At 38.9% G+C, this 14,482-nt stretch overlaps 1 protein-coding gene across 1 annotated transcript in view; it reads left to right on the top strand.

The window, feature by feature from the left end:
- The window catches only part of COL24A1 (collagen type XXIV alpha 1 chain), a 149,113-nt gene that overhangs the window by 70,755 nt on the left and 63,876 nt on the right, over window positions 1-14,482 (top strand). Inside the window, exons 23-26 of the mRNA XM_074877236.1 lie at window positions 1,475-1,528; window positions 3,718-3,762; window positions 8,946-8,999; window positions 10,051-10,095. Of these exons, the coding sequence (XP_074733337.1) occupies window positions 1,475-1,528; window positions 3,718-3,762; window positions 8,946-8,999; window positions 10,051-10,095 (198 nt within the window). The remainder of the gene's footprint in view (window positions 1-1,474; window positions 1,529-3,717; window positions 3,763-8,945; window positions 9,000-10,050; window positions 10,096-14,482) is intronic.

Raw genomic sequence — 14,482 nt, 5'->3', positions numbered from 1 at the left:
TTAATAGAAGTGGCTATTAAGAGTTTCACCACTTCTGGAAGGTATGGTCAGCTGGGAAGTTACATATATAAAATATGGGATACCCCCATTTGCTGACTCCCCCAGGTTTTTTCCAGACACTTTGGCACATGTCTAATGACTACCTTCATTTTCTGTTTGTTGCCTGAAACCTCAAAAGGAAGATGGAAATTTCATTTAGACTTAATATTCATTTTACAGTCTGTGATTTTTTTTTTTTTTTTTTCTGGATCCAATTAAGTGAAGCAGAAGGGTGTGTACAGTAGCAGTGTTGCTAACATTTCCACTGTGCAATTACATTGTACTGAAAGCTGTATTTGCTAATGTACTTTGCTATTAGAATAAAGCATCAGTTCTGTCAATTAAAAAATTTTCATGACTAACCACACAAGAATATTACTTATGTAGTGCTACTAAAAGTCCTCCTGTCACTTTGGTGGTGATATGTCAAACAGCAGTCCACCGCGGTCTTTCCCAGACTGATGGGCTCTGATGAAACTCAGTACCTTGAGGTGGCCTGTTCCATTTTCTGTTACATTTTGCTTTGCGTGCTAAGTAAACTGTTACTGGACCAATGCCTGCACCTTCTGTCTAGACTTCAGCTTCATTAGTAAGCAATTAATAAGGCTTACCCTTGGAACTTTCCCACCATTGCTTTCTTCAGAGGCTAATCATATCTCTCCTAAAGGCCAGTTTCTTTGTTCTTGTTGTTTTATCTGATATTGGGAAGCTTAGCTTTCCCAGAACATTAATAATATGTTTACACAGATTATTTTTTTTGTCCTACACCAGGTCAAGTGCTTTTCCTAATTACTACCATTGTAATTGGGATGCCCGAGATTTTTGACACACTGCTAGCTGCAAAGTCATTTTAACAAAGTTCTGAAAATGTTGGCGTGAGCAGTCATGAAAACTTGGAGTTGGCAGAGGATAAGGTGCTTTATTTCTGGGAAGCTGATTGTAATCCTGACAGAAAAGTAAGGGCTGAAAATCACAGGTAGTTTTGGACAAGCTAGTAGTTTAAATACACTTTGTAGTTCATTTCAATTTCAATGTTGTCACCACATCTTATGTTAAAAGACTACCTAAATCAAAGATCTATAAAGAGTTACATTGGGTTTGCTTTAATCTTAATATAATGGTGTGCTTTACATCTTAAAAAAAGAATTGTTCTTTTTTGAGCTCAAATATTTTCTTATCTCCTTTCCAAAAAGACAAAAAAGTTTCAGAAAAACCTATGTAGTAGAAGTTTGTAAGATACCCAGTTTTCCAGCAGGTATTAAAATCCTGCTGCATCTTCTCCTGGCTTCATAAGGGAAATCCTAAGAACAATGGTAAGAAATGAGGTCTGCTTCCTCAGTTTTGCATTTCTGTCCAGGTTTGCAAGAGGAGATAAACTAGACCAACCTGATCGTTAGTTGATAGAAGTTCTCACTGTGTTTGTTTGGATGTTTAGGGACTTCTGGGTGACCGAGGGCCACCAGGGCCACAAGGCCCCAAAGGAGTTGAGGTAAGATGGAAAAATTATCCAAGCAAGAGATTATGTTTAAAAGAAAAAGTTGTGAGGGGTAAGACACTTAGACAACAATAGTTAGGTGTTTATGGTGTTGTCATGCAAAATTTCAAGTTTCTTTTGCATTTTGACAGGTGTTATAAAGAGATTTTAGCAGCCTTATGGGGCTGTGCATCCATTATGTGGTTTATTTTAGTTATTTCAGTGGAATCTCAGATAATATGTGTCCAGAGTTGGATGTGGTTCTTTTAGTTAAACTGGGAGATGGGGGATGGGGGGTGGTATAGAGACAGAAACCATATATCAATTTAATTACAGTATCCTAGATACACTTAGTAGACAGTTAAACATTGACTGAAGGGGGAGGAAGGCAACTCTTCATCTTGTAAATGTATTGAGTGTTCTTAATTCATCATCCTAAAAATAAAAACTCATGTCTCTTAGACTAAAAGTAATTAACATTAGAAATAATTTAATCAGTGGTCCTGGGGATAGACCCCTAAACTTCTAAGTAGCTTAATTATGGGCTTCCATGACAGGCTTGAGAGGTGGTCCCGTGCAAACCTCATGAAGTTCAGTAGGGCCAAGTGCAAGGTCCTGCATATGGATCAAGGCAATCCCAAGCACAAATACAAGCTGGGTGATGGGTGGATTGAGAGCAGCCCTAAGGAGAAGGACTTGGGGATGTTGGCTGACAAGAAGCTCAACATGACCTGGCAATGTGAGCTTGCAGCCCAGAAAACCAACTGTATCCTGGGCTGCATCAAGAGGAGCATGGCCAGCAGGTTGAGGGAGGTGATTCTTCCCCTCTCGTCCACTCTCATGAGACCCCATCTGGAGTACTGTGTTCAGCTCTGGGGCCCCCAATGTAAGAAGGGAATAGACCTGTTGGAATGAGTCCAGAGGAGGCCATGAAGATGATCGGGGGGCTGGAGCATCTCTAGTATGAAGACAGGCTGAGGGAGATGGGGTTGTTCAGCCTGGAGAAGAGAAGGCTCTGGGGAGACCTTATAGCAGCCTTCCAATACCTAAAGAGGGCCTACAGAAAAGCTGGAAAGGGAGAGCATGTAGTAATAGGACAAGGGGTAATGGCTTTAAACTGAAAGAGGGTAGATTTAGATTAGATATAAGGAAGAAATTCTCTACTGTGAGGGTGGTGAGACACTGGCACAGGTTGCCCAGAGAAGCTGTGGCTGCCCCCTCCCTGGGAGTGTTCAAGGCCAGGTTGGACGGGGCTTTGAGCAACCTGGTCTAGTGGAAGGTGTCCCTGCCCATGGCAGGGGGGTTGGAACTAGGTGATCTTTAAAGTCCCTTCCAACCCAAACCATTTTGTGATGATTCTATGATACTGAGTGAGTAAGAGCAAAATGATCTGTTTAGTTAGAAGCCAGGAAGCTCCAGATAGGAAACAGAGGAATTAAGAAATCCTATAACTTATAATTGAACTTTAACTATAATTGGATCCAAACCCTGGAGAAAATCTTCCATATTGAGGAAGATCAGTGAACTATAAAATGATCACAGCATGACCTCCTGGCATGGCATTGATACAAATCCATACTTTAATATGACTGTGTAATAAGTGAACCCTGAAGAGTTAACGCTGCAGTTCCCCATCATGCATAATTATATCAGTGCACCGCACAGCACAGGCCCAGTGTCGTGATTTCTTCTCTTACACACCTGACAAGCCTGACCCCCGACCTCCCTCCATCCCTGAGAAAAGACAAGGATAAACCCTGGCAAAATGGCTTGACTAACTTAGTGGCCGTGCAATAGCAACATGGAAGAGAAAAGCAGGAATATTCCTACTGGTTTTATAGTCATGAAGTGTCAAATGTTGCTAAAAGAAAGGAACTACAGGGCAGACACAGAGGTTGACCCATCATTGCCAAGTCTCTCCCTGCTCAAAATTGTGAAAGTATTGCTATAATGGTCGGTGTACCAACAGTTTCACAGCCTTTCTGGCTGCATCTAGCAGCTACACAGGACATGGCTTTCTGGCTAATGAATTTGTGTGAAATCAGTTAGTCTCTCTTACCGTGTTTCTAATCAGACTTGGAATCGTACAAACACATATGGAGCAGATTTAAGATTATGAGATAAATACAAACAGTTATCTGTAGATTTTATTTTTTCAAAGCTAGACTTGGCATCAAGATTATTGAAGTTCTGATTTCTTTTAGGGAGAAGTAGGACCACCTGGACCTATTGGAGGAGTCGGCCCAAGAGTAAGTATAAGTAATTTTATTAGGGCAGGCTATTTTTCAGCAGAACTACTGCTTTAAAAGGTAAATTTACTGTGGAGAAGTGACTGTGTTAAAATGGCATCTCCTGAATAAATAGGTCTCTTTCCTCAGCACATGCTCAAAGCAGAGTTGTGAGGAGAAATGGTTTTCTATATGAAGGATTTGAATGGAAATCACAGCTATGGTGCACAAAAAAATTTTTGAAAAGGAATGAGTCCATAGCAAATTGCTTATGGTGCTCCTCTGAGACAGATGAAACCACCATGCACTTCCTAGGGACTGAACCAGCTGATATATCAAAATATTTAAATTGGGGAAGAACCAACCATAAGACTCAGCTCACAAGGAGAAATACAAAGGACTGATGCTTTAAGAAATTGTTTTCAAACGGATGTGGTAGGCAGTTGCTGAAAACAGTGAAGCTGGAATGTCACAATGCTGTTTGTGCTGGCATGTTTTAAAAGACAAAAGTTTAAAACTAACAACCAGTCTTGTTAGTTAAAAAAATGTACTAGTGTCTAAGAGTATTTTAGTGGACCTGAAGCTTATTTTTGGAAAAACTCTAAGCTAAAAATGCATATTAGCCTGCACTAGGGACTATGGGAGTGTCGCTAAATTTATTGAAATTAATATGGTCTTCTGCCCTTACTTGATTTACGTGTGTGTGGTAATGACTGGCTTGGTCTTCATTTTGGATGACTTCCCAGATTCATGCATGAACCTGGGAAAGTCTTTACCATTGTTTCCTGGTTCTAGAGTGGATATAGTCCTATGTCATTTCTCCTGTTCATTAGCTAGTCAAAGCTGGGAATTTGCTTCCTGTTAGAAATATATATTAAAACGCTTATTTGCCACATGGAATAGGTGTTTAAAAAAACCCAACAAACAAACCCCCAAAAAACCCTCAAAACTTTTTTGTTTTCATCTGAGGAAAACATGCCAAAAATTGAACAGAATTTCAAAACGCCTTGTGATTCAGTTCAATATTGAGTTTAATCTGCGTGAGCTTCTGCCAAGAGTTTCATGGAAATTTTTATTTTGCCTGCATCACCCTTTGAGTCTCCTCCTTGGGCAGGGCTTCATGGCTAGACAGCATCTCCCATATTGTGTTGTGGCAATTGCTGCAGCGGGTGACTCATGGGCAACGAGACACCCACCTTCACATTCTCTGTGTCACCGGGCATGAACAGGCCACCATCAGCTGGTGTCAAAGCAACCCAAAAGGAAAAATCTTTGTGTAACTTAATGGAAATATTTTTAATCTATTTTGGGTCAGTTTGACCTAAATTATTTTGGGTTTGATTTCTCTCAATGGGAAATATGCACATCATTGGCATGTCTTATGGCTCCCTGGTTTCTCTCTCTCAGCAAGTTGTTGAGAGAATGTGTGGATCTGAGGTGGATCCCAGGGTTGCCATCTCCAGATGTTTTTAGTAGCTTGCTGGCTAATATCCCCTCCTGAAATTAGAGGTAGGATAAATGAGAATTTTGCTTGATGGGGAGCCCTGCCTGTTTTTCCACCTTGTCCCAGGGCCCATCTGTTCTTGCCTGGATTCTACAGCTTATGTTGGCTCCAGCTGTTTCACAGCTCCAGGCCAACTCGTTCGCGCTGATGCTCTGAACTCTGCTCCCATCTCTACTTGTCCTTGCTTCTTCACTCCTGCTTGTAACAGACTGTGTGATTACATTGCAGAGAGACAGTCCCAATCATGAAGCTGTTAAATCCGATGTAGTTTAGAAGGACTGAGTCAGTAAGCTGCTAAACACATCTTTTTAAATTATGCTTGCTTGATTGCAATTGCACAGTCATTTGATTTACATAGGCTTTGTTTCTGTTTTCCATGAAAGGCGTTTAAAAAAGTAAATGCTACACCTGAAAGTACGTGCTGTCAAAACTGTGTTGTCACTGTACTAATTAAAATAGCCGTGGGGGCAGGGGAGGTATTTGAGAGGGACCTGAAGAAGTGGTCTGGCCATGCATGGCCCCAAGGCACCATCAGCTGTCAGCTATGCCTTTAGCTGACAGATGTGTCTCTAACTTGTTTTTCGCAGCCTCCAGGGGTAGGGATTCTTCATTCTCCTCGGCAATCTGCTTCAGTCCTTTGCCTGTTTTACAGATGGTTTTTCTAATGTCTTGCCATTCTATCTGAAACTCTTGCCTGTGCCTGTCTTGCTACAACCTTGCTTCCTGTCCTACAGACCTTATTTGTAGGCATGATTAACAGGTTAGTCCTCTTTTCAGTCACTGTTATCCTGACTTTCTTAGGGTTTGTCTCAACTAGGTAAAGTATCCTTGTAGGTGATATATAGTAAATCTTTGATTATTCTTATGAAACTGTTCTAGCTTTCTTTTGGACAGTAATAGTCTTGTAGGGCTTCTGGATTTCCTCAACACTTCTACTGTGTAGTCTGGTCAAAGTGTTCAGCCCCCACTTCAGGTTTAGGCATATGCCAAGCAGGCAGCCATAAACTTTCACCTAATTTTTCTCTTCCTGTCCCTGCCCCTCACCTCCCCACCTTGTTTCTAACCTTTGCTTTAAAAAACATGCATGAGACCAAAAACCCCTGGGACCCACCTGACCAATGCTGCCAGCAAAACAGATCATCCTTTACTGGAACAGAAGGTGAATATGAACCTGCTCTCTGGTTCTCAGGTCCTAGCTTGGAAAAGAATTCCCATGTGTCTGAAACAACTGGAGCCAAAACTGAGGACGCTTCCTCACTTACTCAGGATATATCTCAGGTTCCACAGAGTTCAGCCTGTTTGAATTTAGGAAGAGCTTTTTGAGCTGAATCTGATCACATGATTTGATTTTTCATTCATTACTTTCCAAACCTTCCCACCCATTCTATTCCAAAGTCAAATACTTACATTCTCTTAAATTAATCCCTCTAAATCAAAAGATGCTGATTTTTTTTTTAGTATTTATTTGTCCTGTGAAAACACAGTAGATGCCACATTAAAGAATTGACTGTGTTTATTCAGTTTCTTCCCAATTAACTCTCTTTCTCAAAGGCTATCCAAATATTAACACTGTAACTGTCAGTGTAGCTCAGCTCAGTCAGTGCAAGCATTGGTGCATTTTATTATTTTATTTGTATCTTCATTGCTGAAGCAGAAAATGTCTTCAAAAGGGAGAGAGATTGTTTTAAACCAGAATGTAAAAATGAATTGTTGCAAGTTGATTCCTTTCCAAGATGCATGTGTTTAAAAAAAAAAAAAAAAAAAAGCTGGTATTTATATAGTCATAAGGTGAGCAGTTCCTCCTAAAGACAGAGGAAAGTGCTCTCAAAGCTGCTCCACTCCCCCAGTGGTTGGCATATGCCTTCCTGTGGGCTGAAAGCATGTGAGGAGCTTGTTGGAGGGATGGGAATAGAGTGATACTGAGAGATATTTATATTAAAATATACACCCCTTTATCAACCCATTGTGAGGTGAAAGGAAGCACAGGTGGTTGTTGTTTCCTGAAACGGAAGGGCAGAACATGCAAGCAGAAAATCAGCCATCCCTAGTTTAACCTTCTGTCGGTGGCTTTTTCTGCATGTGTAATTTACAGTTGTATTGCATTATGTTTAAAGCGAAATCCATATGTTTCAAATTGCTTTACCAGTTAAACCCACTTGTTCCATTTTCTGATCAACTTGCATCTGTGGTGTGTCTTTCACAGCTAGTACATAGCTGGGGTACTACAACCAAGAAACCTTTACAAGTTATAACTCCAGCTCAGTTCTGCTGGGACTAAAATTATCAAGGTAGTTAATAGTGGCCACTAGTTTTCTTTCACAGATTTTTATTTAAAATATTTTTACGTTACAGTCTGGCTCTCTAGAAAGACCTTAAGGTTCTTCGCAGCAAAGTAGTTAACCTGTAGTAACCTGCAGAAACCCATCACTTTTCTAATCCTTGTGGAAAGACATGACTTGCTTTATCTGGGTCGCTTGGAACTTCTCTTCATGATCTTTTCTCCCTACATTCCTGTCTGTGCCATGTTCTAATCCACTGGCAAAACCAAAAGTATGTTCCTAAAGCAGTGATATTTGTTGGAACTTGTAGGGCAAGATGAAATCACTCAGGCAGAGAGAGAATGAGAGAGATAAAAAGGGTTTAATATGAGAAGTCATGGAATCTTCTAAGACAATATAATTTTAAGCCATATAGAGAATTTCTCAGATGCCCAGAAACTCACACACATATTGTGCTCTGAAAGACAGGCACAGAGCAGCCAGAGCAAAAGAGCCAAATGGAAAAATCTCATCTTTTTTTGAAGAAACCCATTTGTTATCTGTTGCTTTAGTTGCTCTTGTCTCAGGACAGCCAATGCGGAGAGGAAAGCTCTCATTATGGAGTCATGTTAGTGCAATTATTCAGTCTGCTGGAACAACAGCTGATAATTTCCTTTTAGCAAAAATCTGCATCTTTTTATACTGAATCATTAAAATTTTGAATTAATTTTCTTTCTCCCGTTGTCAGGCTTCAGCAATCTCACTAGCAACTTGCTCAAGAGCCAGATCCAGTCCATTGGGCCTTTACTTTTGGACTTGAGTCTTTGCCTCAGAGCATATGGGCAAAGTTTGTCTAGGTAGGGCTATGGTGTTCAGTTAACCAAATGGTTAAGCCTTGTTTTATGTTGTAGAGGAAGTACAACATCTATCAATAGCAAAATACTAGTGGAAAGAAGTGGGGCTTAAAATAATCAATTCAGTGAGCAAAGAGGAGAGGATATTTGAGCTGATTTTTTCTGGTTGAGGAAAGACAGTTATGACACCAGTCCGTGAAGTCTAAACATTAAATTCTGTTGGTGTGAGTCCCTATTCCACTGGAATTAGCCAGGAGAGAACGTGACCTTGCCTTTTCTTTGTCTCCTTAATATGTTTTTTAAAGTGAAATTGAAATGTGTTTGGTTCTTGGGTTCTGACTTTTTTCTCAGTGTTAACCACTGTAAGAGTCGACACAGATTCTGCTTACTGTGCCAGTATTTGCTGTAATAATCAACAGTGTATTTTCAGATGTAGATTTATAAATACAATTGTTTCAAATGTTGTTATTAAATATTACTAAACTGTACATTTTTGAGTGCACATATTTTGATAAGAACAGAAATTGGGATGAAACTATCTTTTAAAAATAAAATATTTACAGTATTTTATTCTAATCATTATTTTAGGGAAAACCAGGACAGAAAGGTTATGTAGGTGATCCTGGACTGGAAGGTTTAAAGGTAAGTGATGGTTCTATGTATGAAATAAAATGTGTTTGGAGTATCGACTGTGTACAGTTATACACTACTATACACAGTGGCATGCCAGTGAAAAAGGATGTGAGTACACACGCTTCCATATAGTATAAATGTATATCGTATCGGTGATTCTGCTTTCTTGCAAGATCCCATTTTGGAAAAGAAGGAAATTATGCATCCCTAGGAGACAGGGATGTGTGAGCAAAGACAGCACCTGCTAAAATAAGATCTAGCTGCCTGGGAATGTGAGGGTGGCTGGGCCTGGGGGCAACAAGGGACACAGGGCAGTTCCTGCACTGGCAGGATTTCGGGGGTGTGACAGGGGTGTGAGATGAAGTACTGCAATTTGAAAGAGGAGCTTGTGGCAGCAGAGTTCCTCAGTGCTGAGTTGTAATTTGAATGAACAGTACCCAAATCACTGCTCATCAGGGTGTTGAGATTATAGTCGTAGCCAGATAATTAATAGTGCATATACACCCGGCTTCCACTTGTAAAATATATAGCAAAATGTTCTGGAATTATGTAATGTGATGTGATTAAGGAGAACAGAATTAATTAATGCCATTTCCAAGCTTTTGGGGGAAGGGGGAGAAGTTTGTTAAAATATCATTCAAATGTCAGTTTTCCTAGTATTTCAATACAAAATTAAAGTTATCAATAGTGTGCACAGGTAACATTTACGTTTGAAGCAGTTGTGAAATAATGAAGGTAACTTGCTGAAAGGAAGATTTAAATAAAAACTAAATCATTAATTTATAGTATTTGCTGACTTAATGTATTTAGTGAGCCCTTAGTACATAGTTTTAATTTTTGTGGGCAAGTCCTAAATACATTAGGACATTTTTACAAAATCCAAATTAGCCACTGACAAAATTAAATTTTTGCTGGTTGCTTTTTAGCTTTTAAAGTTTTAATTGACAGATGTAATTTAGAAAATAAAGAGGCTCCTAGGAAAATAGAGGACTTCAGTATACACATATGAAAGGAATTACTTTTCTAATGAACTACATCATCTGTTTTCTGCATTTAACAGGGAGAGCAAGGAGACCAAGGAAACCTTGGAAAAACTGGTGAAGCAGTAAGCTTGAATTCTCTTTCTGGTTTTACTTTTAATTTTATGTTTATTTGAGAATGAATGAATAATTTGTTGCAGTAACTTTCTGATGAAGTTTGCCTTTCTTTGAAGCTGTAGTACGTTGGCTATACCTCTGTGGTCTTTCAGAATCATACTATTTAAAGAAGTTCCCATTTTAAGTATTTTCCAGAGTTAATTTTGATTTTTTCCTGGTAGGTTGAGTGAACATTACAGATAGTTGTAGGGATCTTCCAAAGCACATTCAAGTAAGTGAACGAGTGATCCTTTTCCAGTTAAATCATTTGAGAGGCCACATGTAGCCTGAGATGTATTTTGCAGACTTGTTCTTGTCTACCCTCCATAAAATCACAGAGCTCAAGGTGAGTTTGAGGTGACATGTAGTCCATCCTCTACTGCCTAGGCAGGATCAGTTATCTTTATATCACTCCTGACAAATATTTGGCTAACCAGTTATTAAAAAGCTCCAAGAACAAAGGCTCCACGACCTGCAGGCAGCCCAGAACCTCTCTATCTTTATTTTTAAAAAGTTCTTCCAATTGTGTAACCTGACTCCCTTCTGCTGGAAACAGCATTTTACAAATGATGGTTGTTATTGTGTGCCTCTTTCATTCTTTCTTCTCAGGCTAAACAGTCCCAATTCACTTAGCCTTTCATGTATTCTAGATAATTTCTCACATTTTTACTCTCCTGTAGACTCTTTCAAATTCATCTAAACATCTATGAATTCAGCTTACTGTCCAAACTCAGACTGCTGAGAGAAAGGAAAAATTGCTTCTTACAAGCCATATTCTTGAATACACGTGCCCATTTTTGCAATAACATGTTGCTATTCAATTAGTGATTCACAGCCTCCAATCCTTCTTTTTTCAAGTTGTTATCTTTCCCAGTTCTTCCATTGTAGATGCTTTTTTAGTTGATAATTATCACTTAAATATACTGCCTTGCAATTCTCTCTGCTTAATATCATCCCTTGCCCTTCTGTATTTTTAACGTTTGTCTGGGAATTATGAGCAGGTGTGAGCTTGTTGACCCATGCTTGAGTTACCCAGATGTTGTGTATAACATGATGAAATTGGTTTTGTTTCTTGAGTTAATGTATGCCGAGGAGAAATACCATACACTGGTTTCGGCTCAGTGCTGTGCTATCACATAAACTGTTCAACTTAGTCGGAGTGAGCTCCCCCTAGTCTGCAAAATACCAAGCAGATGTACCCGAGACAGCTCATCAAATGCTTGGTTACTGCTGAAATTTTCCAAACTTCTTGTAAGTCGAGTCAAGCTTCTCTGTGCGCTTCGAAGACTCTGCTCCGGGGAAGGGGACTGAGGACCTGGACTCTGTCAGTTAAAAGTATTTGCTTAGACACAACCAATAATGCCATATAACACCATAAGGTCCACTTAAAAGTCAGCCAGCACATCTCTAAACATAGCGAGTATACTTAGCAGCAGTTCAATCTGTAGCTTTGTTCAGCAGTTTATACATAGCAAAACCTTCATTTTTTTTAGGTTATAATCAGACCTGTAAAGCAATAGTTTCCTTATGACACCATTTGGAAAATCTGGGGATTTTTGTATTGCTGAATGATTAGGGCAAACATGGATGAGTACTGGAGAATGAAGATGTCATAGTAGAGGAGAACAGATGGGACATCATAACACTACATTGCTTTTATGGAGAGATGCATAAATGACTGTACTGGGACACAGTAATATAATCTGCTGTCCATACAAGCAGCATTTCTCTGTCAACATGACACTTTTTTTTTTTCCCCAAAAGAGAGCAAAATTAAGCTTTTATTACATGTTCTGTTTTTCAGTAACATGTTAGGGAAAATTGATAGCATTTACTCTGTTGTACAGTGTCACATGCACCAAAATTGTTACCAAAAGACAAAGCTAAGCTCAATCTTAAATCACTACATTTATAATAGTACATAAAACAGTAAAGAAGCTAATTACTTAACATTAAGTTTCTGGATTTGTCATGGGATTTGTTTTGCTCCTCAGTAAGCTTGAATTCAGTGTACACATTTTCCACAACTTGGGTATTTTGTATGAACATAATATCATTCACAGCTGAATGAGCTCCGTTCTAATATAAATGTAATATTCACTATCTCAAATATATAATCAATGATTACATGTTACAGATGTAATTAAGATGATTAATAATTCATACTTACTACCTAACCGTAGTCAGGCATAAGCTGCAAGAATAAAATAACAAAAATATTCTTCGTGCCAAAAGAGGGGGTGTTGCAGCCCTGTTACAGTGTTATAAAAAAAGATAATTATGGCCCATCACTAATTACCACTTCCCACACTTGCTATTTCAAGAATTTGCATATGATACAGGATGACATGAGATACCCAAGAACTGAAGTGGTTTATAATCTATTGATAAATACTCTTTATCTGTGGATTGTAGGATGTCTTCTGCTTTATGTACATGCATTTTAATCAAATGAGCTTCATAGGCGCTTGATCCTATTGTATTACCTTTATATTATCTGGCAGCAGAGGACTAACAGCCACTATGTGATCTTTAGGGAGATAATATATATTATTTTGTGGTTAAGGCCAATGGTAAAACACCAAGAGCAGGAGACAGCCTTTCAAACACACTCAGCAGAACTCACAGGAAGACTTTTCAAAATCCCTTCCCTTCACTTTATTCACAACTGTAATCTGTAACAGTTAAGCTTTTCCTAAGTAAATTGAAAAGTACTAGTGGGAAGAGGATGTTTTTTCTCATATGTAGAAAATGGTTTTCCAGATGTGAGTCCTGTTGTGAAATATTCACTTCTGTACACTTTGGACACAGTTTTTACTTCCAGCTTCTGTTTGTAACAAGTAATTTTTCTTCCCCTTGGTATGCAGAGAGAATACAAATTTCTTAATACAAAGATAAATCCACTCCCTGCTATTCAATATTGGCTCTGGTGGCATACATGATGACTCCAGGACATCTCTGGAATCAAGGATGCCACACACACACAAAAAAAAAAAAAAAAAAAGTTTGAAAAACAAAAGACAAAGTACAAGAGCTAAGTACAAATGCTACTAGCTGCTGTGACAGATTTTGAGATGGAGCCCAAAAGAAGGTAAGGCATCTGTCCTTACCGATGCCTTGTGAAGTTTGTGTTACCAGATGCTTGGTAACACCAAATGCAAAGAGGATTTGTACAAACAACACTAAACAATGTGTAATTACTGTACAATTTATTTAATAATAAAGGTAAAGGGAAAAAAAATACTAAAAAGTTGATAGGAATTCCAGTGTCTAATAAAATTCTGTGTGTATGGTTTCTTCCTTCTGCACTACCCCCTATATCTCCCCTTTTTTGGCTTATCTATTGTTTGTTGTTTATTCATGATCTTTATTGACTGAGTTTTTATATTACAGGATATGATGCATACTTCTAAGTCCACAGTTGAAATATATAGTACTGTTTTTTTAGCAATGGGGAATCCATCACAGTATTCCAGTTCTCCAAAAGAAAACTAGTACATTTCCTGAAGCTGCCAAAGGAAGGAATTTTGCCATAATGAATCCTGTAAATGTTGAATTCATAGCAAATTATCACATAAAGCACATGTGCATGTCTGCTATTGATACTTTGATACCAAACAGTTGTACCAATATTTTTATTTTTTCTTTCAATTTTCTTACTTTTCCTGGTATCATCCATCTCTGTCTTTGACTAATACATCTGTCACTGCTGCCTGAGATGCCAAAATAGTTACTGCTTTTCTGTAGCAGCTTTTCCAGGTCAAGTACTGCTTCATATCTGCGTAGAAAAATACAGATGGCAACTGTGCACAAGCAGGGAAGTTTCAACAGCAGGAGATTGGACCATAATGCTTGGTTATTCAGTCTAGTGAGATAGCTAAAATACAGTTTAGTCAATAGGCTAGAAGCCATATTGTCCAACATTTCTTAGATCACATGAGGCTGCTGACTCTTCAGAGCACATTTCTGCCAAAGTATTTCTGGATGCTTGTCCAGTGTGGAAACTGAGTAGACTAAATTTATAAAATGTTCACTGTGCTTATAAGCCTAAAACGACACACATTTTAATACTAGTTCAGGAATGTGCCTAAAATCAAACTTCAGATGCTAGTCCTTAAGAGAGTCCTACAACAAAAACCGTTTCTCTGGCTACAGCATATGCCCTGTTTAAAGGGGAAGGCAGACAGGTTCAGGTGGTGTTGCTTGGCTAAGCAGAGCCCAAAGCTGCGGTAGGAGCCAGCAGCTGTCCTTTGCTGCAAGATACTCAGTTAACTGCAGGACCATCAGGTCCAGTTGAAGAGGGACTGGTTAAGATAGTGAGAAGTAAGGGACAGCAGGCAGAGCAAATTACACTGC

Source organism: Strix uralensis, chromosome 8, assembly GCF_047716275.1.
Source record: "Strix uralensis isolate ZFMK-TIS-50842 chromosome 8, bStrUra1, whole genome shotgun sequence".
Taxonomy (NCBI): Eukaryota; Metazoa; Chordata; class Aves; order Strigiformes; family Strigidae; genus Strix; species Strix uralensis.
Note: the sequence above shows the minus strand (reverse complement) of the source record. Positions and strands in the feature narration are given on the sequence as shown.